At 39.4% G+C, this 25503-nt stretch overlaps 1 protein-coding gene across 3 annotated transcripts in view; it reads left to right on the top strand.

The window, feature by feature from the left end:
- The window catches only part of MED13L (mediator complex subunit 13L), a 319479-nt gene that overhangs the window by 278520 nt on the left and 15456 nt on the right, over window positions 1-25503 (top strand). For 2 of the 3 annotated variants that reach the window (XM_034934592.3, XM_055096226.2), the window contains exons 15-25: window positions 2274-2494; window positions 2823-3028; window positions 7562-8499; window positions 12230-12409; window positions 13021-13244; window positions 15140-15332; window positions 15972-16395; window positions 16909-17128; window positions 18577-18765; window positions 23801-24024; window positions 24226-24368. In XM_034934592.3, the coding sequence (XP_034790483.1) occupies window positions 2274-2494; window positions 2823-3028; window positions 7562-8499; window positions 12230-12409; window positions 13021-13244; window positions 15140-15332; window positions 15972-16395; window positions 16909-17128; window positions 18577-18765; window positions 23801-24024; window positions 24226-24368 (3162 nt within the window). The remainder of the gene's footprint in view (window positions 1-2273; window positions 2495-2822; window positions 3029-7561; window positions 8500-12229; window positions 12410-13020; window positions 13245-15139; window positions 15333-15971; window positions 16396-16908; window positions 17129-18576; window positions 18766-23800; window positions 24025-24225; window positions 24369-25503) is intronic. The other variant, XM_034934593.3, reaches the window with a different exon arrangement.

Raw genomic sequence — 25503 nt, 5'->3', positions numbered from 1 at the left:
TTCTTCGGCTTGAGAGGAGGAATAGGGACTAAAGGTTAAAGGTGATGGATTTATTTCAAGCGTAGATGAACTTTTTTTTTTTTTTTTTGAGACAGAGTCTTTCTCTTTCACCGAGGCTGGATTGCAGTGGCAAGATCTCGGCTTACTGCAATCTCTGCCACCTCAGTTGAAGAGACTCTTGTGCCTCAGCCTCCTGCCAGCATGCCTGGCTAATTTTTGTATTTATTTAATAGAGACAGGATTTCACCATATTGCCCAGACTGGTCTCGAACTCCTGACCTCAAATGATCTGCCTGCCTTGGCCTCCTAAAGTGCTGGGATTATAGGTGTGAGCCATCCCACCCGGCCTCCAGTGTAGACTAACTTTATATTAAAGATCTTGGCTTTGTTTTAAAGAAAACTTACTGATCTGGTTCCTGCTACATTTTAAGTCCTGTTTTTCCACCTCAGAGTGTATCGGTTATGTAGCCTCTCAAATAGTTTTCTGCCAGTTTCTTGTTTGGCTTGGCTCATGTTTCTACTTCTATAAATTTTTAAGGTGCCTTGAAGATCTACTTGGGATTTTTAGTTTTTTCTTCTTCTTTTTTTTAGAAGCAGCAGGTACTTTTTTGTATAATGAAATCAGATATAGATTCCTATTATAGAAAATAAGTAGCAGTGGAGCATCGCTAACGGAAATGAATGTTGGAATTAACAACCTTGCTGATTGGCCTCTCCCTCTCCTTATTTTACAAATAACTCCACAGGCCAAGAGAGGCTAAATGATTTAGGATTATACAGTTGTTTCACTTAGAAACACGGTAAAGATTATGTAATCCAGAAGTTCTCACCTTTTCTTCTGCCTCCATATGCTGAGGTGTTTGAAAGCTTTCCTCTCCCCTCACAAACAAAGCAAAGCAAGTAGGCCCGTTGAGAGTCATCCATCTAGCCCTGCCTTCCCTGTTAGATGAAGGAACCAAGGCCCCAAGGGGGGAAGTGACCTGACCACAGCAGAACTATGTCCCCAGCACCTGGACTGGGTAGCCGTGAGCACAGCACAGTACAGTTGCTCAGTGTTAATTTCTGATTCGGAGCTAGGAGTCAGATCTTAGTGATTCAGTGGTTATTATTGGTCTGTTTAAATCTTGAAGTTGTTGGAAAGAGCAATAGGATAGGAAACTGGGACATTAAATCACTGATTTAAAAACCTGTGGCTCCAAACTTAAAAAATTTGCTGCATAGGCCACCCCCTAGTGGCCAAATTTTACAACTACAACTTTTCAATAGGTCTACTTTTTAAGAATCAGTGCCTTAATGAACTACTGTAGTGATAATTTTTTACTACAGGTGTATTAAAGGAAATTTTTTTTTTAAAGAAGGAGTTCAGAATCGCTGTTCTAAGTATTTCTTAAAAGAAACTTTGAAGTTTCATTTTAATATCTGTCTGGAAAAAATATGGAACTGTTTCCCCAAAAGAGCAGCTGTGAGTTTCCCCAAAAGAGCAGCTGTAAGTGTAGTGGATTTGTCAAATTAGCTGAGTAATCCTCTTATATATAAACCACAACTCTGGCTCCAAACAATTTTTATTTTTTGTAATATTTTATACATACTTTGAAAGCAGGGATAGAACTTTAGTAGTGGTAACTATCTAATTGCTTCCACTTTCTGTTTAATTCCTCTCCTTAGACTTTTCAGGGAATCAGTTGTTGGAAGAAACATACAAGTTATGTAGACTTTGTTTACTTAATTAATGTGAAGCCAGACCATAAAGCATCAAGAAGTTAGTGATAAAGACCAAGAAAAGTCCAGGCACAGTGGCTCACACCTGCCATCCCGGCGCTTGGGGAGTACGAGGCAGGCGGGCCACTTGAGCCCAGGAGTTCGAGACCAGCCTGAGCAACATGGTGAAACCCTGTTTCTACCAAAAATACAAAAATTAGCCGGGCATGGTGGCACGTGCCTATAGTCCCAGCTACTTGGGAGGCTGAGGCACAAGAATTGCTTGAACGAGGGAGGCAGAGGTTACAGTGAGTCAAGATCAGGCCACTGCACTCCAGCCTGGTTGATACAGTGATACTTTGTCTCACGAAACAAAACAAAACAAGACCCAGAAAAAGATAATTCTCTGCTGATGGCCTTCTTCTTAGTCACTTCCATTATTAATATTCTTTTGTGAACTGATGTGATCATTTAATTAGCACTATTTTTGATGCCAAAGAGTGCGCCTGGCTATAAGCTAGGACTTTTTAGAAGCCCTTCCTATTAAACAAATTTTTTTTATTTCTTATTTTTAGCAGTTGCAGACTTGCAAAGGATGTTTCCCACTCCACCATCTTTGGAACAGCATCCTGCATTTTCTCCTGTGATGAATTATAAAGATGGGATCAGCTCAGAGACAGTGACAGCATTAGGCATGATGGAGAGCCCTATGGTCAGTATGGTTTCAACACAACTCACAGAATTCAAAATGGAAGTGGAAGATGGATTAGGAAGTCCCAAGCCCGAGGAAATTAAGGTAGTTGTCAATATATTAACATTTCCAGGGCAGAGCAGTTTCCAAGTGGATTCACATACATCTGCTTTAAAATGGTATTGTCTGTGTGCCATATATACATAAGTTCCTAAGAATCCTTTTAATTAGAACATGAGGCACACCAGCGGGCATATTAAATAGTGTCTTTTGATTGATTTAACATTTCTGCATTAGCATTTTCTAATGATCATAGGAGAGAAATACTGAAATACGATCATTTTGGTTGCTGTTTTTATGATAGCACTATGCCACTGTGGTGTGTTCTACAGAGTTTACCAATATTAACACTGACCCCACTTTGTTGTCACAGGACTTTTCATATGTGCACAAAGTTCCATCCTTTCAACCTTTTGTGGGATCCTCCATGTTTGCTCCACTGAAGATGTTGCCGAGCCATTGTTTGCTACCTCTGAAGATACCTGATGCCTGTCTGTTTCGGCCTTCATGGGCAATTCCTCCTAAAATTGAACAACTGCCCATGCCCCCTGCAGCCACTTTCATTAGAGATGGCTACAAGTATGTATAGGGATTGTGTCATTTACTTGCCATATTTGATGCAATTTTTATCTTAACTAAATGTTTGTTAAAAATGATGACAAGGTCCGGGCGCGGTGGCTCATGCCTGTAATCCCAGCACTTTGGGAGGCGGAGGCGGGCAGATCACTTGAGGTCAGGAGTTTGAGACCAGCCTGGCCAACATGGTGAAACCCTGTCTCTACTAAAAATACAAAAAATTAACTGGGCTTGGTGGCAGGAGTCTGTAATCCTAGCTACTCGGGAGGCTGAGGCAGGAGAATCGCTTGAACCCGGGAGGTGGAGGTTGCAGTGAGCCAAGCTCGCGCCACTGCCCTCCAGCCTGGGCGACAGAGTGAGACTCTGTCTCAGAAAGAAAAAAAAAAAAGAAAAAATGATGACAAGTAGCATATCATTTGAAACTTTCCTTCATTGGTCGTTCATGTTTTTGTGCAAATTATTTTGTGCTGGAAAATGTGCATTATTTTCTAAATGAAATTTTGTACGCAGACAGTGCCTGACTTACAGTGGATTTACTCAGGAGTTTTTGACTTTTTGATGATGTAAAAGTAATACACGTTCAGGACATGCTGTACTTCGAGAACCCATACAACCGTTCTGTTTTTTACTTTCAGTACAGTATTTGATAAATTACACGAGATAGTCAGCACTTTATTGTAAAACAGGCTTTGAGTTAGATGATTTCCCCAATGGTAGGCCAATGTAAGTGTTCTGAATATGTTGAAGATAGGCTAGGGCCGGGTGCGGTGGCTCAAACCGTAATCCCAACACTTTTGGGAGGCCGAGGTGGATGGATTGCTTGAGCTCAGGAGTTTGAGACCAGCCTGGGCAAATAGCGAAACCCTGTCTCTACAAAAAATACAAAAATTTAGTTGGGCATGATGGTGTGTGTCTGTGACCCAGCTGCTTGGGAGGCTGAGGCAGGAGAATCACTTGAACTCACGAGGCGGAGGTTGCAGTGAGCCAAGATTGCACTACTGCACTCCAGCCTGGTCGACAGAGCGAGACCCTGTCACAAAAACAAACAGATAGGCTAAACAATGATGGAATCAGTTTTCCCTGTGATGAATAATTTCTTAATAAATAAAGTGATTTGAATGATAGAAAAGGCCACAAATTCAGATTTCTGCTGTGGTCAGGTAAGCAATATATAGATGAAATGCACAGGGTAAATGCAAAAGAATTGGTACTACTGATGCTCAGCACCATTGTGCTGAGCTTAAGGAACGAATAAAACAAATTTGTGGTCCAGCCTCAGCCTCTGGGCTGCAAGTTTGTGACCTTCTGTAAAATCATCCTGATGAAGTTAATTTTAATGTCGTAACAAGACTTCCTGCTTGTGTATATAAAGTCAGTGTCAGAAAGAAAAACGGTGACAGAAAAGTACAGAGGAATCCTAGACTTAGGAAGCTACACTTGCAGTATTAATAAGACTGAAATTTCTGCCTTGCAAACATTATATGCATGACCTTAAATGACCATTTTACCTGGGTCTTCCCTTTAAAATGGAGTAATCCTGCTCTGCCTCCCACACAGGACTTCCACAATGCTTCAACGACTAATGACTGTAGAAGTACCGTGGAAATAACAATGCACCAGCAGTATAAAGAGTGTGCTGAAAAGCACCCTGAGCGCCTGGCTGGTGTGCTGCTGCTGTGCTCCGATTGTACTCTAGCTTACTCAGCTAGATCCTGGCACAACACACCTAGAACACCTTGGCGCATAAGGGGTTAGCTTAGCACATACAGTTGCCAATAAATGACATAGCAGTTTTAAGAACCCATTCAGCAGTTTAATCTCTTTCATACATACAGGTTTCCCCAAAAAGGTCACATGCAAGCTTTTGCTGTATAATCGTTTAAATCATTTAGGTCATTATTTAGATCTATTACATCTTTCATTTGCCATCCCAAAGATTCTTTGTATTCTTAACTGGCTCTATTATACAACTTTATGTGATGAAGGTTTTGTTTTTGTTTTTGTTTTTGTTTTTTGGGGGGGTTTTTTGGAGACAGGGTCTCGCTCTGTCACCTGGGCTGGAGTACAGTGGCACAATCACAGCTCACTGCAGCCTTGACCTCCTGGGCTCAAGTGATCCTCCCACATCAGCCTCCTGAGTAGCTGGGACTACAGGCACGTGCCACCACACCCAGCTAATTTTTATGAAATTTTGTTGTAGAGTTTGTGTCTCCCTGTGTTGCCGACACTGGTCCTGAACTCCTGGGTTCAAGTGTTTCTCCTGCCTCGGCCTCCTAAAGTGTTGGGATTATAGGCATGAGCTACCGCACCTGGCATGAAGGTGATTCCTGTCTGCACTGTCCACTATGGCAGTCATCAGCTTCCTGCTGCAGGTGTTGACCACTTGAAATGTGGCTAGTGAGACCAAGACTGAATTGTTTTATGTTAATTAATTTAAATTTAGGACATGGGGACTGGTGGCTACCTTATTGGACAGTATGTTTTGTTTCCAGAGTATGTGTAATCCTGCTGTGGTCTCTGCTCGCCATCACCCTGGACTCCTGCTTTGTCACATGCAATACCCCTGCAATCATTTGCTTCATGTCTGCCATACTTGCTTATGAGCCACCTTTTGTTTCTCTTTTTCACTTTCGACTATCCAGCTTCTAGCGTAGGGTTGCTACTCAGTTCATTTTTATTAAATGGGAAAAATCAGATTACAAGATAAACCATTCTTACTACCCAGGGAGCAATTTAATTCTTTAGGTTTTCAGTTAGTACTCATAGTTCCTTTTCTGATCTGAACTGCATAATAATTTTAGGGTTTTGTTGAACAGGAGAATTTGAAAGGAGTCCAATTAGAGTGAAGATCGTTATTACACACTTAACTATTTTGGTCTCTAAGAGAGCAGTGATTGCCAATCAAGTTTTCTGGGTCATTTTTTTTTTTTAATCTGTACTCAAAGATACCACTGTGCCTCAGATTTAATATTTCTTTACAGTGCCTGATTTGGACTTTTAGGCTGGTAGTTTAGGCATAGCTAATTAAAAATCACAAGAAAATTATTTGAAGAGACATTTCTTTATGATGTGCTTCTTTCACATTATAAGTAACTGAATATGTAGTTTATTGGAGGAGCATTAGTTTAAGTACAGTATTAATATATATAAAAGAATATTAAAAAATTTTTAAAATATTCTTTTGATACCTTCTAAGTAGGAAGAATGGACTCATATGCTAATATACATATACATCTAAGAAAGTACAGTTGTCCCTTGGTATCCTTGGGGGATTGATTCCAGGACCCCCTCGGATACCAAAATCTGAAGATGCTCAAGTACCCTATATTAAAATGGCAGAGTATTTCCTTGTAATTTACACAAATCCCTCTGTATTCCTTAAGTCATCTCTGGATTACTTGTAATGCCTAATACAATGTAAATGCTATATAAATGTTGTACTTTACTGTTTTGATTTGTATTTTTTAACTGTTGTTTTTTTTTTTAATTGTTGTATTTTTATTTTGATTTTCCATCTGTATATGGCTGAATCCACAGATGTGGAACCTGTGGCTATAGAGGGCCAACTGTATATCAAGAAAATGTTTTATGATAATGAAACAGCAGAACCTTGCAGACAGTGTTTTCTGCCTAGCTGTTCCAAAAAGAAGTCACTGCTTATGAGAAAGTAGATAACATAGCCCAGTCAGTCTTGGGCAACTAAAATAATTACACTATATGCAATGCATACCATATTGAAAAGTGAAAAATGAAGTGCTTACCACCCCACAGAAAGCTGCTGGAAGCTGGAAACTCTGATACAGTATGTGTACTTCTGTGCAACCACCTAATTAATACTGAGGCCTCTTAGCCGCATATGTAATATTTCTATCAGTTGTAGTATAGTACTGGTAAACGGGCTACCTAAAATATAATTCCCTCATGGTCACTCATTACTATAAAAATGTAAGCCTAGATAGGGCTGCATTTTGAAAATTAGAAAAATGTTAAATTTTCATGTGTATTTGATTATAACTACTTTGATATGATATATAGATTATAGCCTCAGAGAACAAGTACACTGGCAGACTTTCAATTTCAAAAAAAAAAATGACAAAAATGTAATTGCAAATTAGATGGAAATTTCATCCTATGGTCCTCTAGCTAATTTAGTGTCTGCACTTATGGTTGAAGTTCCATTTAGTAGTTACAACTTTTCAAATTACATTGACCAAACCCAGTACCATGTTTTCTTATAAAAATAGTAAAAGTTCCTTCAAGAGGTTAGGATGAGGATGCTTATATGTGGAATAAGTAGAAGGAAAGTGCTGTGTTGAATTATTCTTCATACCTTACTTTCTTCTTCTCTACACACTGCACTGACCTTTGTATCTTTTTTTTTTTTTTTTTAAGAGAAAATTAAATATACCAGTGTATCCCAGTGATAGCAGAAACAAATGATAAGAAATACACAGTACATGGCTGGGGTGATCGTGTGTCTAGTTCAGCATCTGTGACATGCTGCCCTTCCTCACTTGGTGCCTTCTCTTTTTGTAGTAACGTGCCTAGTGTTGGGAGCCTAGCAGATCCAGACTATCTGAACACACCACAGATGAACACACCCGTGACGCTGAACAGCGCTGCCCCAGCCAGCAATAGTGGGGCAGGAGTCCTACCATCTCCAGCAACCCCTCGCTTCTCTGTCCCCACACCACGAACCCCCAGGACCCCAAGAACTCCCAGAGGTGGGGGCACTGCCAGTGGTCAAGGGTCTGTTAAGTATGATAGCACCGATCAAGGATCACCAGCCTCCACCCCCTCTACTACACGGCCCCTCAACTCTGTGGAGCCCGCCACCATGCAGCCAATTCCCGAAGCCCACAGCCTCTATGTTACCCTGATTCTCTCCGATTCCGTGATGAATATCTTTAAAGACAGAAACTTTGACAGCTGTTGCATCTGTGCCTGCAACATGAACATCAAAGGGGCTGATGTCGGGCTTTACATCCCCGATTCTTCCAATGAGGACCAGTACCGCTGTACCTGTGGGTTTAGTGCGATTATGAACCGCAAACTTGGCTACAATTCAGGACTCTTCCTTGAAGATGAGTTGGATATTTTTGGGAAGAATTCTGATATTGGTCAGGCTGCAGAGAGGCGCTTAATGATGTGTCAGTCCACCTTCCTTCCTCAGGTGGAAGGAACCAAAAAACCCCAGGAGCCACCCATAAGCCTTCTCCTCCTCCTCCAGAATCAACACACACAACCTTTTGCTTCACTGAATTTCCTGGACTACATTTCCTCTAACAATCGCCAAACTCTTCCCTGTGTAAGCTGGAGTTATGACCGGGTGCAAGCAGATAATAACGATTACTGGACGGAATGCTTTAATGCGTTGGAGCAGGGGCGGCAGTATGTGGATAACCCCACTGGTGGAAAAGTGGACGAAGCTCTGGTGAGAAGTGCCACTGTGCACTCTTGGCCTCACAGCAATGGTAGGTGTCCCAGAACACAAATTTACTTTGAGGAGTATCTTGGTATGATCATAACTTAAAAGCTTTCTTTACTGTATTTGACAAAAAATTTTAATTTCATGTCTTTAGGGGGAAAAAAAAGAACCTAAAATGAGAGCTGTATTGATTTTATCCTAAACTTAAGGACTGGGAGAATGTTTTATATTGAAATGCCTTTGGAGAAGAGTAATTGTTTTCTGAAATTTTCCTCTTGTAACTCATAAGTAAGCAGTCTATGTTGGGAACCTGTGACCGCTGAGTATCAGAGTCGTCAGGAGCTTACAGACTGATAATTTGCACACTCTTGCATGCTTAAATCCACCATTCTTCCAGATCAAGTTTCCAAGGAACCTCTTCCATGAAGCCTTCTAGCCATTTCCAGAGTCTCTTCTCCCTTCTCTGTTTCCCCCCTTGGTGTATCACTTATAACAAAATCACATTTTACTTTGCATTGTGGTTACTGGGGCATATAACTGGTTGTATTATTAAAAGCTCCAGTGAAGTTGGGCTGTAAGAGTGCCAAGCAACTTGCTGTTTCCTTTTCTTATTCATTCACTGCCTAAACTGCAATGCATCATGGGGGATAAAATGGTTACTGAAAGAAACAAGGCACTTACCCTCATGGACTTTCTAATCTATTCTGGAAGTGGACATCAATTAAATAATTACACAAGTACGCATATTATTACAACCCATTTTATAAGTGATAAAAGCATGGGATAGACGGGGCACTCTAGGCTGAAGGTCAGAGAAGACTTCGTTGTAGAAGTAGTAACATTTGCTCAGAGATCTCAATGATGAGTACACATTAACTGAGGAAGGAGAATGGGGAGCGAGGCATGTGTCCCAGACAGGAGGTGCTGCAAGTGGGAAGGCCCTTGGTTGTATGGAGCTTGGGGCCTTTAGAAACTGACGCGAGGTTAGAAGCATGCAGGGGCTAGATTACAGTGACTCTTTAGAGGCATGCTAGGGGTTGGGTCTTCCTGCAAAAAGCAATACAAAGTCATTGAAAGGTTTTAAGAAGAAGCACTGATGTCAGATTTGTGTAGTTAAAAAGGAAAAATAACAATGTGCACTGGCTATAATTCTGGGTATGGATTGGAAAGTGGCAGGAATGGATTTGGGGAGACAAGGAGGTTAGTGAGGAAGACCTAGTAAGAAACAATAGCTTGCCTTAGTGTCCTTGTGAAGAAGGTGGAGAAGAAATATTATGGCAGGACTCAATAGTGAGTTGAGTTTTGGGGATAAGGGAAAGAGAGATGTTGAGGAGTCCCAGATTTGTTACTTGTATACCTGGATAGTCAGTGGTGTTCAAAGATAAGACTATATCTGGAGAGAAAGTTTATAAATTGAGTTGTGGAAGTTTGGAAGTTTTAAAGATCCCTTTTGATACATCCAGGTAGAGGTATCAAGTAGACTCTTGGGCCTTTTGCTCAGGGGAGAGGGAGTGGTTGGCATATAGGTGATAACTTCAGTTAAGGGGGCACAGATGAGCTCATTGAGGAGGAGGAGAAAAGTATAGACGAGAAGAGGACCTGATAGAGCTTAGCTACATTCTGATGGGTATAGGTGAGGCAGAGAAGCGTGAGCCTATCAAGCAGAGAAGGAAGAACCATAGAGGGGGCTTTTGGAAGCCAGGGGTAGCCAGTGTTTCAAGAAAGAGGAAGTGATCGACAGGCATTAAAATGCAAGTGAAGATTTTAAGATAAGGATTAAACATGTCTTCTGACCATGGTGAGAGCTGTTTCTGTAGAGTGGTGGGAGCAGAGGCCAGCCTGGAAGGGTTGTGTGAATGATGTGCGAACCCGGCTTCTGAACAACTCTCAGTCTTGCAGGGAAGAAAGTTATATAAGCTTCTTAAATACAGTTTGAAATCTGAAGTAATTAAAAGTATGTCCAGAGGTCAGTAGAGTATGGGGAGTGATGGGTATTTTCTGACTAGGCCATTCAAGGAAGCTTTCATGGAGGTAGAGATGACTAAGAAAGCATTAAAGGGTTATGCTCATTTGTATAACTGCTTAGGTTCAAGCACAGTGCCTTATACTTAAGCAGACCCTTAATCAGTTGCTACTGAATGAATTTATGAAGTGAAGACAATGCAGCCTTTCCCCTAAAGAAATGTGGATGATCAGCTTGGGTGAGTCCTTTTACTAGATAGGCCTTCGGACAGAAAAGCAGTCTGTGTGCATGAATCAGTGGTGTCGTCTTTCAGGATGAAAAATAAGACATTTTATTGCAGGGGAGGTCTGGGTTTCAAATTTTAAGATGCCTAAAAGTACCAGATAATGTAAATGAATGTGATGGGAGACATTTGCAAAAGGCAATGCCTTAAGCTGTCTTTTCAAAACTCACTTTCTATTTTGCAGGCACAGGAATAGGGTTCATAAGAAACATGCTTGCTTTTAGTTTCCTCAAATCTGTGGTTCTCTTGGTCTGTGATTTCCTGCTTTTGATAGAGCCATTAATACAAGAAGTATTCACTGTTGTTCTTTACTATATGTAAAAAGAAGCACTGGCTGAAGATAAAAGGCAATGAAAACTGCATCAGACTCAGGACAGACAGCAGGGAAGGGGCCATGAGGTGCCTGAAAGGGACAGCTGCTCCTCAGCTCCAGCAAGTGGTGGTTATGCAGGAATATGGGTCTCCCAGTTCAAGGGAAGCTGGCAATCTAGATTGGTGTGTGAAATTTCCTGGAGTGATTTGTTCCAAAGTTTAACAAAATATTCTATGGACCACCACTTTGCAACCTGTGTTTTACTGATTTAGGGACACATTTGAAAATGTCTTAAGAATCCTTAATCATCCTGTGTTTCAAATTTAGTTGGCAGATAAATCTTAGATTTCTTTCCATGCCCCTTCCCTAATCAGCTAGAAGGGTAAGAGGGAGGCAAAGTCTTCAGGAATCCAGCTGTGCAGATTCACACCACATCACCTCCAGCATAATTAGCTCTTTCTGCAGACCTTTTTAAGAATCTGATTTGCATGATGAACCCTCCATCCTGAGAAAAAAATACGTATGTCCAAGCGTGCTTGCACAGTTTTGCGTGGAGTTCAGACAACTTTCAAATTTTAGGTTAAAAATCCCTCCCCAGGGCGACCGCTGGGACTAAAGCCATCTGCATTTAGAAGGCAGTGAATCCCATCCGTGCCTGCAGCGGGCTTCGGTCCTTGAGGGCTTCAGCTGCGTTTCCCTGTGCCTCTGGCTGCACTGAAGATTGGCTTTCTCTTCATGCATTCTGTATTTTGTGAAAATATTTTTCCAATTAGGAGCATTTAAAAAGTTTTTAAAAGCTTTTATTTAAGTTCCATTTTTTCCTACTCATCATATAAACAAAACATTGATATTTGCAAATAAAAGTAATAATTAAGAAACTTTTGCAGCTGTCTTATGAAAATCCTTGGAAACAGATTTCCATGGTTTTAAAAAGTCGCACCTATCCATTTTTCCACTTTTAAACAATTCTTCCATTAAACTTTTTTATATAGAGTAATCCATTTCCCCTTTTATTATTGTTGATACTAAATTATCAAGTATTTTCTCTAATTTAGTAGAAGAATATCTTTCCTCCTGACTCCTAAGTCAAATATTTTAGAATCTACTACAGCTAATAACGTCATTGTTCTGAATATAACTGAGGCTCGAGGTGATGGTGAGGAAGAGGAGGGTGCTAGCCCCCTTATCTTCTCTGTTTCTTCTCACTTCTCTTCCAGTGCTGGACATCAGCATGCTCTCCTCCCAGGATGTGGTTCGTATGCTGTTGTCCCTGCAGCCCTTTCTCCAAGATGCCATCCAAAAGAAGCGCACGGGCAGGACCTGGGAGAACATCCAGCATGTGCAGGGACCACTCACTTGGCAGCAGTTCCATAAAATGGCAGGACGGGGAACCTACGGTAGGGTCTTTGTCCTCTTTAAAATTTCTTCTGACTTCAGTGCTGTTCAGTGAAGAGCAGCGTTAGTTACTGTCAAGTCCTTGCGTCACTAACAAAATAGGGGAGTCTTTTTCTTTGACCGTTTAGTTTTATAATCTCTTTGTTTTCCTAAAGTTACTTTTGGAGTCAAGTTTCCTACCACCCTTGGCATAATCCAGGTCAGTGAGGAAGCTAATCCCTAAAAAGTGCATTTTTTAGATTCTCCTCATCTTCCCAATCCTCACTGCATTTTCATCTGGAGGGACTTCTGGGCCAGTTCTGTCTACTTCATCATAGTCAGGATCATAATGCTTATCTTGAAGGAAATGATGTAGTGCTGCTTGCAAAGTTAATTTTAACTTGTTCTAGTCTGCCCTCTGATCTTACTGAACCTTTATAAACAAATTCTGAATTAAGAGTCCTCATCAGTGACCATTTAATTAGATGATTTCAAAAATACTTTTAAGAATGTCTTGTGAACATGGAGTGACATTTCAGATGCCAGAATTAAGACCAGTGCACCAGGAATTTCAAAATTGTAAGGTTGTGGGAAAAACTCTCCAGTACCTTTCTACACTACAATGTCATTTTAGGTTCGGAAGAATCTCCTGAGCCGTTGCCCATCCCCACTCTGCTGGTAGGCTATGACAAGGATTTCCTCACCATCTCGCCATTCTCCTTGCCGTTTTGGGAGAGGCTCTTGTTGGACCCATATGGGGGCCACCGTGATGTTGCCTATATTGTGGTGTGTCCAGAAAATGAGGCCTTGCTCGAAGGAGCCAAAACTTTCTTCAGGGACTTGAGTGCTGTATACGAGGTGAGGAAGTTACTGTGAAAATTGCTTTTTATGACTTGGATCCTCTGATTGTTTATAGTGATGACTAAATTTCAAGACAAATGTCTTGAAAGTAAATCTCAAAGAAAATTTGCAAACAGGTGGATGAAGAAGAGAATTGAATTGGCCAATTTTTCTGGAAGCAAATTGCTTTCCCATCTTTGCTTTATATTTGTTAGATTTAGAAAACGTTCCCCTCCCATTCTTACCACACATCTTAAAATCCCATCAGTTCTCTCTTCTCCATTTATGTGCTAAAAGTTGAAGAATATTGCTCACCAGGGGAAAGTGTGGCTATGTAGAAGATGAGCTTTACCAAAAGAGCACATCTACTCTTTGTGTTTATTTATTGGATGGATTGAGGGATAGGGTGAGTAGGTGAGAGTTCCTGACAACAGTGTAAAAATGTGTCTTTTGAAAATTTCTGAATTGAAACATAAGTTTAATGAATCATGTCCCTGTTGTGTTTTAACATGACATCTTAATACTGAAACTTTGATACTGATTAAAAATATAATTCCTAATAATAATGTAAAAACCAGGCAGATAATTTTACATCTTTAGTATATGAATTCCTGTTGCTTTAAAAAAAATAGAATCATGTCTGTCTTTGAAGAATAAGTGCCACATTTCTTATGCCAAAGTATATATGCACTAAGTTCTTTGTATCTGATACATCTAATGTCTTTGTATTCAGCAAAATGAAATTAATGTCTGTAAAATATTTAGTACTATGATAGGCATGTAAACATTATGAAAGTGGTTTTTAAATAAGATTCCAAGCTGAATTGCAAAATATTCCAAAACAGGACATTCATGATCTGTAAATGTATGAGTAGGCACGGAATAGTAAATTTACGTTGTTGCTACAAAGAAATGAGGAGATGCTAACATGATGTAATGACATCAATTAAGTCACTGCCTTGGATACATTCATTTCTGAACAGTGTCTGGTCAGGGGATATATAATACTATTAAATCATAATTAACAGAAAATTTGTGTAAGCAGTTTTAAAGCCCAGCCATTCCCTTGAATGGAATGTTCAACATAAGTTACAAAATGTAAAAAGCACTGCCAGATCTTTTTAAGAGGGTACAGACAGACACTCTTTTAAATTTTTCTTAATGACTTCACTAGGGTTGCTTATTCGGCAGTAATTGATACCTCCTTAGGAAGAGTATACACTAGAGGATTTTGTCGGGGCTTAGTAAGCCTTCACTTCATCTACTCTAGTAAGGGATAATAATACGGGCTCTCCTGCTGGTGAACAGGTAGTTTACTTTTTGCAGGTTTATTATATTCCCTGCCATAAGCACCCATTTAGCGTCATGGAGATTAATAGCAGAATCTCCTTGTCCTATTTACTTTATAAAAAAAAAAAAGGCGATCAGCATACTCACTGCTTCAGTGGCCCCTGCGATTGGTGATCTCCAAATGTCTGTAACAGAACAGATGGCCCATAAAATTTTAATGTTATCTTATGGGAAAATATTATGAGTAGGGATTACTTAGGAGATTTTAGTGGACATATGTCTCAGTTAGCAACAGTAGGCAGGAATCTGCTAATTCTTTGTCCGTTAGCAATCAGGTAGTGTTCAGCAGCCTCCTCTTGTACAGGAGGAATTGGCTTGAGTGAAGAAACATTTTTTTTTTAGAGAGCCTAGTCCAAGTTTTAGAGAGACAGATAGCAATTTAAGGGTACATTACAATTACCTGAAAGGACCAACTTGTAATGTTGGTTTGATTGCATGTGATAACCCTAAAAGAAAAAGGAAAATGCTTCCATATGTATGTTAAAGAATCTCCCTTGCTAACCATTGGTACTGAATGAAGGAATGGCTCCTGTTTCAACTAATGATCTTGTCTATGATATCAGATGTGTAGGCTTGGGCAGCACAAGCCCATCTGCAAAGTGCTACGTGATGGGATCATGCGCGTGGGAAAAACCGTGGCACAGAAGCTGACAGATGAGCTTGTGAGTGAGTGGTTTAACCAGCCTTGGAGCGGCGAGGAGAATGACAATCATTCCAGACTCAAACTTTATGCGCAAGTTTGCCGCCATCACCTAGGTAAATGGGAATTTATTTGGCAAAGTAGAATTGGAGAAGTAAAATAGCAAATCCGTCCCATCCCTCCTTTTATAGATGCAACATTATATTTCTTTTGTCTCAAGTAATGCTGTATTTGTTAAGGTCCAGTTTGGTGTTCTGGGCAGTTTAATGCTAATTTCTATATGGACATATATTTTTTAAAAACTATTCAAAGTTGCCTAATCATGTCTAATTACTCCACATTTTGAAAACTTAGCAGCATGACTTGGTATTAGCTGCTTAGTTTTAACGCATATTTTGAAGAGAATCTTAGAAGCTTGTAAACCTAGGAGCATAATGTCCCATGATGACTGTGGAATATATAGCTTCTCATTTTTTAGGGCAGGCACATGGAATCAGTCTGAAAGGAGACTATCACAAGTGATTGATTTTCTCTTTTCAAACAAGCCTCTACTGTAGAATTTATAAGTTGCTCCATGTGCATCTCCATGTTTGCAGAATACATAAGCATGACTGTGGAGATAGTATTTTGGGTATTGTAATCAGAGTATTGCAGTCTGAAAGCATAATGTTTTTACAAGTGACCATTCTAGATTCTGGTTCAGTCCGACACTGCAGAATATCACTAAAGTCACCTCTTTGCATGTATTCTTTCAGCACCTTATTTAGCCACTCTGCAGCTTGATAGCAGCCTATTGATACCACCTAAATACCAGACCCCACCAGCAGCAGCACAGGGACAAGCTACGCCAGGGAATGCTGGGCCCTTAGCTCCAAATGGATCAGCAGCTCCCCCAGCTGGCAGTGCATTTAATCCCACCTCGAATAGTAGTTCTACAAATCCTGCAGCAAGTAGTTCTGCATCTGGTTCCTCTGTGCCACCGGTCTCATCGTCTGCCTCTGCTCCTGGTATTAGCCAGATAAGCACTACCTCTTCTTCAGGATTCAGTGGTAGTGTTGGAGGGCAGAACCCCAGCACTGGGGGCATTTCTGCGGATAGAACGCAAGGGAACATAGGCTGTGGCGGAGACACTGACCCTGGGCAGAGCTCTTCTCAGCCCTCACAGGATGGACAAGAGAGGTATGTTATTCACTAATTGAGATGAGTGGCTTCAGCTCAGACCCTTTCTCTCTTCTTCTTCTGCACCTTTTCTCCCTTGACCTCATGATTCTGTGAATCCTATGAAGTGCTCTATTTCTCTTCTCAAAAGAAAGGGGCAATGGTCGATCTAAAGCTGCAGTGTTAAAAATTTGAGACTTCTTATAAATTATTATGAATTATAAACTTTATTATTAAACGTACTTACTATCAACTTAATTAGTAACAACTTTGTACAACATAACCACAGAAAAGAAAGGGGAGTTGAAAAAGATACCTCCCATTTTAGAGGAGTACATTGCCATTTTCCATCTGCCCTCGATGCTCTCTGGCTTGGTTTGCCTGTATTTTGGTAAGGTGATAAATGTTACTCTTACATTTAATCTGTAAACATTCTTTAGGGAGCCTGTGTGCTCTAGAATTGAGCCCTTTTGTTTTTCATGTTCGTGTAATTTATGTTTATTTTGTGCATCTCACAAGTGACTGTCTCTCCAGTGTTACAGAAAGGGAGAGAATAGGAATTCCCACGGAGCCTGACTCTGCAGACAGCCATGCCCACCCTCCAGCTGTTGTCATTTACATGGTGGACCCGTTCACGTATGCTGCAGAGGAGGACTCCACTTCTGGGAACTTTTGGCTGTTGAGCTTGATGCGCTGCTACACAGAAATGCTGGATAATTTACCTGAGCATATGAGAAATTCTTTCATTCTCCAGGTTACTGTTTGCAAGTTTATTATTTACTTTTGATGTTGTTATTTTTGTTGTTATGAAAATAAATACAGGCCTATGATTTTTCTTAAAAAATGGAAGTACAGGTTAATTATCCCCTAACCAAAATACTAGGAACCAGAGTGTTTTGGATTTCCGATTTTGGAATATTTGCATATATATAATGGGAGACCTTTGCAGTGGGCCCAAGGCTAAACATAAAATTTATTTATGTTTCATATACACCTTACACACATAACCTGAAGGTAATTTTATACAATATTTTTAGTCATGTTGTGCTTTATACAAAGTTTTGATTAAATTTTGACTGCAATACATCACATGAGGTCTGATAACGGAATTTTCCACTTGTGGCGTTTTATTGGCATTCCAAAAGTTTTGGGTTTTGGTGCATTTTGGATTTCAGATTTTTTGATTAGGGATATTCAACCTGTACATGAAAGTATAAAAGAAAAATAGTCATAATTCCGTCTTTTACATTCAACCACCATAACCATTTTGGTGTATTTCTAGCTTGTTTCTCTATTTTTGTTTACACAGTTGAGATCATACTTTTAATATAACTTATTTTCTACCTAATGTTATTCATTAACACATTTTCATATTATTTAAATTCTTACAAGCAACATTTTTAATGACTGCGTATTTTCCATAGTCATTCCTATATCTCCACTTCTTTACTGTTATAAATAAAGCCATAGGACACGTTTATGTATAATCTTATTTTTCACATTTCAGGTCATTTTTAACATGGATTCTTAGATGCTGACAAATATTGCCAAATTCCATTCCAAAAGAGGTTACACTTATTTCCTTTCATCAGTGAATGAGTATGCTTATTTTCACAGCACCTTTGACAGCTTTATAGTGTAATGATTTTTTTAAAAATTCTATATAGATGAAAAACAATGCTTCGGATGTTTGGGTTTCGTTTTAATGTCACTTTAAATGAGGCTATCTTGTAAAATTAAAAGATTGAAATTAAAGTTATCAGAGTACATTGCTGATAGTTTTCCATTGTTTTGAAGTCTGTATCCTAAATGATTAGGTAATAATTCCAAAAAATGCCATACACACTGTGTAATTATAAAAAGGAGAAATATAATAAAATTTTGGGGCCATGGTAATACCTGTAATAAATTGAGATCTTATCTCTAAAATGGGAACATGGTAGTTTCTAAGTGACAGTATAACTTGACCAACATAATCGTACATCTTTCGAAATTGCTGGTGATAGAGAATTTTATGTCAGCGGAAGGAATTAGGATTTAATTATATTATGTGTGGCACAGATACATTTTAAGGCTGAGGTTACCTCTCCCCATTGTGGTAAGGAATTCATGCCGTTTCCTTTTTCAGCTTGCTTGTTAGTGTGTTAGATCTCAGTTTCTAGGTTTTTGGTTTTTGGTTTTTTTTTGTATTTGTGTCTTTAGATTGTGCCTTGCCAGTACATGCTGCAGACAATGAAGGATGAGCAAGTTTTCTACATTCAATACTTGAAGTCCATGGCATTTTCAGTGTACTGCCAGTGCAGGCGACCACTGCCTACACAGATCCACATTAAATCCCTCACGGGATTTGGGCCTGCAGCCAGCATTGAGATGACCCTCAAGAACCCTGAGGTAGGTATTGGCAGGACAGAAACTTAGAAAATTTATACTAAAATGCAAGCTAGAAGAGGTATTTTATCTAACCCAGAGATTGGCTGGTTGCTTAGTTGGTCTTCTACGTTGATATAAGAGTTGCTAGGCTGGATGTGTTGGCTCACACCTGTAGTCTTAGCACTTTCGGAGGCTGAGGTGGGAGGATTGCTTAAGCCTAGGAGTTTGAGACCACCCTGGGCAACATAGCAAGACCCCATCTCTACAAATTTTCTTTTAAAAATTATCCAGGTGTGATGTGTGCCGGTAGTCCTGGCTGTTTGGGAGGCTGAGGTGGAAGGATCACTTGAGCCCAGGAGTTTGAGATGACAGTGAGCTGGGATCACATAACCACTTCCGCCTGGAGAGCAAGACCCTGTCTCAGGGGGGAATAAAAACAAGTTGGCAGGTTTCTTTAACTCTTAGGTTTAAATAGAGGAGCTACTTCTCTGAACTTTAAAAAATTTTTGAGAAGAGAGGCAAGCAAATTCTTACTGTTTTTTGTATGTAGGACTTTAGGCAATAATAAATGTATCCCTTTTAGTTTTTAATGTTTGAATTTCCTAAATTTATTTTCTTTATTTTTCTAAGCTAATCTGTGTCTTAGATCAGAAATCCTTTGCGTTTTCCAGCTCTGGTCTGTATCCTGGGACAACAGTTGTAGTTGTGTTTACTCTGCAGGGGTCCCTCGTTTTGTGATGCACATACTTAGAGGAAGTTGATTTCTCCTTTCCTTGCCTCAGTGCTTCCGTATATAAATGAATGCATTTTCACTCCATCTTTTAAAACCTACTTCCTACAGATATGTGTGGATCTCAAAGGGAATTTTACAACACCAAAGCTAAACATGTTTTAAACAAAAGTTTTACACTTCCTTTGTTTTTCTAATCACCTTATCTTGAAGATAGGTATAAAAAGCAATGTTCAGAATTTTCAAAGCCTTCAAAAATCAGTTCCCACAATTTTATTGCATGAAAAGTATCCCATTAGTAAAAGCCAGCAAACACCTCTTTACCATAAGAGAGCTCCTTAAAACACCAATTGCTATTTTTAGTTGGTAATGTTGTTCTGAACAACTCTATGAAATGCTTGCACTTTTATAAGTAAAATGCTTGGGAGTGAAAAATGATGCAAGTAGTTAACACTGTGTGTGTTGTAACTTGGTGCAGGTCAGCTTAGTCCCAAGGGAGGAAAGCTGCTCAGCCAATGACCTACATTCACTCCAGTGTTATATAAAATTTCTATTTTAGGCAGTTTTAGTTTAGTTTATTCTTTGAGTTTGAATTTTTCACTTCTATGAGCAATTCATCTGTTTTCTCTGTTAAATTTTTCTAGAATTTCAAAAATAAATGTCTCTACTTGTTTTTTATTTTGTTTCCAGAAATTATGAATTATTGCCTTTCTAAAGGTTATTATGCTCAGGCAGAACACCATCAGGAGCTCATAAGATAAAGTGAGGTTTAGATTAAAATAAATGGCAAAAAGACTTTGAGTAATATCGTTTTTCTCCATTTTGCTTGGAACAGGAAGAGAGAAGTAAATGATTTTACTTTATTATAAACAAAAGAACCAAATGTTATAAATATTTGCTGAAGTTTATACATTTTAATCTGCATTAAGGTAATGGTTAGTTGGTCAATGCTGCCTCTGCCTCAGTCTGCAGCGAGAACATTGTGTTTTCATTTGGTAAATACAGTTGAGCATCTACGGTGTGCCAGGTGCTGTATTAGGTGCTAAGGATGCAGGAGTGAACAAAACAGGCCCCTGCCTCCATGCAATTCTCATTCTCTGGGTGGCACAGTTTTATGCAAGTTATCACATGTGAAAGAATTTATAGTTTTTATTATGCAAGTTTTCAAATAAATCCAATTGCTGTTATCTTTTGTTTTTCATGGAATATCTCGCATCTCAGAACACAGTTTGGGAATCATATTTTATTTAGTGTTTTCAGATGCTATCTATTATATCTAAGATATTTCACATTTAGCCTTTCGTTTTATAAAAAACTCCAGGCAACCTCAGCTGGACTTTTCTTGCTTTAATAACAGCTTTATTGAGATACAATTCACATATCACGAAATTCTTTTTAAAAATTTTACAGTTCAGGCCGGGCGCGGTGGCTCATGCCTATAATCCCAACACTTTGGGAGGCCGAGGCTGGCGGGTCACCTGAGGTCAGGAGTTCGAGACCAGCTTGGCCAGCATGGCAAAATCCCGTCTCCACTAAAAATAAAAAAATTAGCCAGGCGTGGTGGCGGATGCCTATAATCCCAGCTACTTGGGAAGCTGAGGCGGGAGAATTGCTTGAATCCATGAGGTGGAGGTTGCAGTGAGCCAAGATCACGCCACTGCACTCCAGTCTCGGCGACAGAGTGAGACTCTGTCTCCAAAAAAAAAAAAAAAAAAAAAGAAAGAAAAAAAATTGTACAGTTCAGTGGTTTTTAGTATTTCCACACAGTTGTACAGTCTTCACTACTATCTAATTTTAGAACATTTTCATCAACCCTCAAAGAAACACAATATTCATTAGCACACACTACTCATTCCCCACTCCAGTCCCTGGCAACCACTGGTCTACTTGCTGTCTCTATGGAGCTGCCTGTTCTGGACATTTCTTATAGATGGAATCACACAATATATGATTTTTTTTTCTTTTTTAGACAGGGTCTAATTATATTGCTCACGCTGGTCTTGAACTCCTGGCCTCAAGCAGTCCTCCCCCCAAGCAGTCCTCCCCCCAATTTTTTTATTTTTATTTTTGAGGCAAGGTCTCGCTCTGTCACCCAGGGTGGTGTGCAGTGGCAAGATCACGGTTACTTGCAGCTTCGACCTCCCTGGGCTTAAGTGATCCTCCTGCCTGAGCCACTGGATTAGCTGGGACTACAGGCATGTGCCACCATGCCTCGCTAAATTTTTGTAATTTTTTGATAGGGGTTTTGCTATGTTGCCCAGGCTGGTCTTGAGCTCCTTGGCTCAAGCATTCTGCCTGACTCAGCCTCCCAAAGTGCTGGGATTACAGGCGTGAACCACCTCGCCTGTCCATATGCGATCTTTTATGTCTGGCTTCTTCCAGTTAGCATAATGATTTTGAGGTTCATCCATGTCATAACATGTACCAGTACTTCATTTCTTTTCCTGGCTAAATAATACTTCATCGTATGGCTGTACCACATTTTGTTTATCCATTCATTAGTTGATGGACATTTAGGTTGTTTCCACTTTTTGGCACTTGTGAATAATGCTGCTATGAATATGTACAAGGTTTTTGTGTGGACATAATATTTCTTTCTCTGGATAAATACCTAAGAGTGCAGTTTCTGGTCATGTGGAGAGTGAATTGATGAGTGTTAGATTAGCTTTGCAACTTTGAGCAAGTCATTGAATATTTCTCAGCCTGAGTTTTGAATCCCTATGATGAATGAATGAGTTGGGTTATATTATTTTCAAAGTCTCTTTTAGCTTTAAAATTGTGTCATTCTGTTACTGCCATGCCTAATGCTGTGTAGTTCAGGGGTCAGCAACTATGGATTTGGGCTGAATCTGGCCTGCAGCCTGTACTTGAATGACCAGCTAGGTAAGAATGATTATTACTTTTGTGTTTTTGAGACAGGGCCTTACTCTGTCGCCCAGGCTGAAGTGCAGTGGCATGAACCTGGGTCACTGCAGCCTCGACCTTCCAGGCTCAGGCAGTCAGCCTCCCAAGTAGCTGGGACTACAGGCATGCACCATCATGCCTGGCTAATTTTATTTTATTTTTTGTAGAGAGGGAGTCTCACTGTGTTGGCCAGGCTGGTCTTGAACTCCTGGGCTCCAGTGATCCTCCCACTTCAGCCTCCCAAAGTGTTGGGATTACAGGCATGAGCCAACACACTTAGCCAGTGAGTACATTTTTACAAAAAGGAGAATGTGTGACAGCCATAAAAATCTAAACTTAATTCTCTGGTTTTCTTTTTTATAGAAGTTAGCTGACCCCTGTTGTAGTTTATTAAATAGTAAGATGTGTATTATGATGGCTGTAAAAAATATGACAATTAAAACATTTTCACAGTTAATCTAAAATATTTATATTTGGTAACAACTGTTGATTTGATTTTTAAAATTACATACACAGACACACATATTAAACTATATATGTACTCAAAAGTACTCAATCATAAGTGTACTGCTGAATGAATTTTCAGTAATTAAAAAAATATCATTTAACAAGTGCAAGAAGCAAATACATAACTGGTATCCAGAGCCCCTCTTGTGGCCTTTCCAGTCCCTTAAAGATAGTCACTATTCTGACTTCTGACAGGGTAGTTTTGCCTGTCTTTGACCTTGATATAAATTGAATCATCTACTTTGTATTCTTTCACATTCGGCTTCTTTTATTCATTGTTGAGATTCATCTGTTTTGTTGCTTATAGTTTTTTCATTCTCATTGCTGTTTAATATTCTGATTCTGTTAACTATATCACAATTTATTATCTCTTTCACTGTTGATGAGTATTTAGATAACTTTCTGTTTGGAGCTATTGTGATTAATACTATTGTGAATATTCTTATACCTGTTTTTTGGTAAACATATATGTGCATTTTGTTGGTTCAAAGGGAGTATATGTTTGTTCAGCTTAAGCAGCAATGTATAAAAATTCTTGTTGCTCCATATTCTTACCAATATTTTCTCTTTTTTTATTTTCGACATTCTGCTGGTTGTGTAGCATTATCTCATTGTAGTTTCAGTTTCCCACTTGCCTAACAACTAATGAAGTTGGGCCAATGCAGTTTCTAAAATAGTAATTTCTTTTAATAAGGAAATACTGGCTTGATTGAGTTTCCCAGCTTACATGATTTAAACAATCATTTTGTTATGTGTCCTCAGTACTATTTATGTGTCTCTAGTACTGGAGAGAGAGAGAGAGAAACGATTTATTACCATTACTCCCTGTGGGTCCCCTCAGTGTCGTTCTGGATTTTGTTGTAATCATTAAGTTGTATGGCTTTGTACTGATACTGATTTTGGTTTTGATTTCAGCGGCCCAGCCCAATCCAGCTTTACTCCCCTCCCTTTATATTGGCCCCAATCAAAGACAAGCAGACAGAGCTGGGAGAGACGTTTGGTGAGGCGAGCCAGAAATACAATGTGCTCTTCGTGGGCTATTGTCTGTCTCACGACCAGCGCTGGCTTTTGGCTTCCTGCACTGACCTCCATGGGGAATTATTAGAGACCTGCGTTGTAAATATTGCTTTACCAAACAGGTGAGAAGACTTGATGTTTATGGTGCATGTAAATTAATGCTGTACCGTTCCTCAAATATGAATATTTCCAGTTTTCTATGTAAATGAAGTGGGTACAGCATGGATAGGTTCTTTGGAATTTCTAGTGTTTGTCTTATAAGTGATAAATAACTCTGATTTATCTAGGGACCCCTTCCCCTTCCCCATTTCTTTCTTTGTTAGGTCACGGAGGAGTAAAGTATCTGCACGTAAAATTGGACTACAGAAGTTATGGGAGTGGTGCATAGGGATTGTCCAAATGACATCTCTACCCTGGAGAGTTGTAATCGGGCGACTTGGGCGTCTTGGCCATGGGGAGCTTAAAGGTGAGAAATTTTTGAAGACGTATTTGCAGAAAACAGAGGAAAAGGGCTCAGCTGATGTCATTAACTGAGCTAAGGGAGAAAATGTTTAAATTTGTAAGAATTAAACAGATTCTATTTTATGATTCTTTTATATGTACAGGATAAACCAGTTTTAAACTCTTCTTTGGCAACAAAATAAATATCCAAATAAAATCTTAAATTTTGAGCCCCAATATATAAAACAAAAAGAGGGTTTTATTAATATAAAAATGATAGTAAATTCACATTTCGAACATTTATTTATATATTGAATCAGGGAGAAGAACTAGTCAGTTTTAAGACAAAAATTTTATATCAGTGATTATAGGTGACAGTTGAAGTCATATAAAAACAGCCTTCAATTTGTTTGGTGGTTGATGATGAGTTTTGTGTTGCTTTAGTTTTTTTGGTGGCACAACAGCAAAGAAATCCTGTTTCATGAGGACAAGTAGTTGCCAGTAGAAGCAGTCTTTATTCACATTGCCACTGTCTGATGTTCTTGAGCCTGGAAGCTTACAAGAGCAGATTTTTGAAGTTCAGTCCCCAGCTACCACTGCTTATATTCTTTGTCATAAATTTAACAGTCAGGAAGCACTGTAACTGTAACACAACACACCTGACCACCAGCAGCTGCCTTGCCTGGTGCTGAGCCCAGCTCATTTACTATCCCAATGTAGCTACTTGTACAGTTTTATGTGAGTAGTATGAATTAGCCTAGATTATTTTTAAAGCCTTATTAAGTAATGACACATTTGTAAGAAGTTCAATATATGCATTCAGATGGGAGAAGTTTTTTCCCTAAGATCTGCACAAAAAAAAGACTTAATGTCACAAATTAGCTTGGTGGCTTCCTGGGTGCAAATACATTAGAGCAGAGTGAGCAAAGTTTCTTTGTAAATGGCCAGATAGTAAATATTTTCAGCTTTGCAGGCCAGATGGTTGCTGTTGTGACTATTCAGTTCTGCCGTTGTAACATCAAAGCAGCTCTAGACAAGTGTGGATGGCTGTGTTTTAATAAAACTTTATTTACAAAAACAAATGGGAGGCAGGATTTGGCCTGTGGATCATAGTTTGCTGGTCCCTGCATTAGACCATGTACTTTTTTTTTTTTATAGGA

Source organism: Pan paniscus, chromosome 10 (genome assembly GCF_029289425.2).
Source record: "Pan paniscus chromosome 10, NHGRI_mPanPan1-v2.0_pri, whole genome shotgun sequence".
NCBI classification, from domain to species: domain Eukaryota; kingdom Metazoa; phylum Chordata; class Mammalia; order Primates; family Hominidae; genus Pan; species Pan paniscus.
This window is presented reverse-complemented; position numbering and strand designations above follow the sequence as displayed.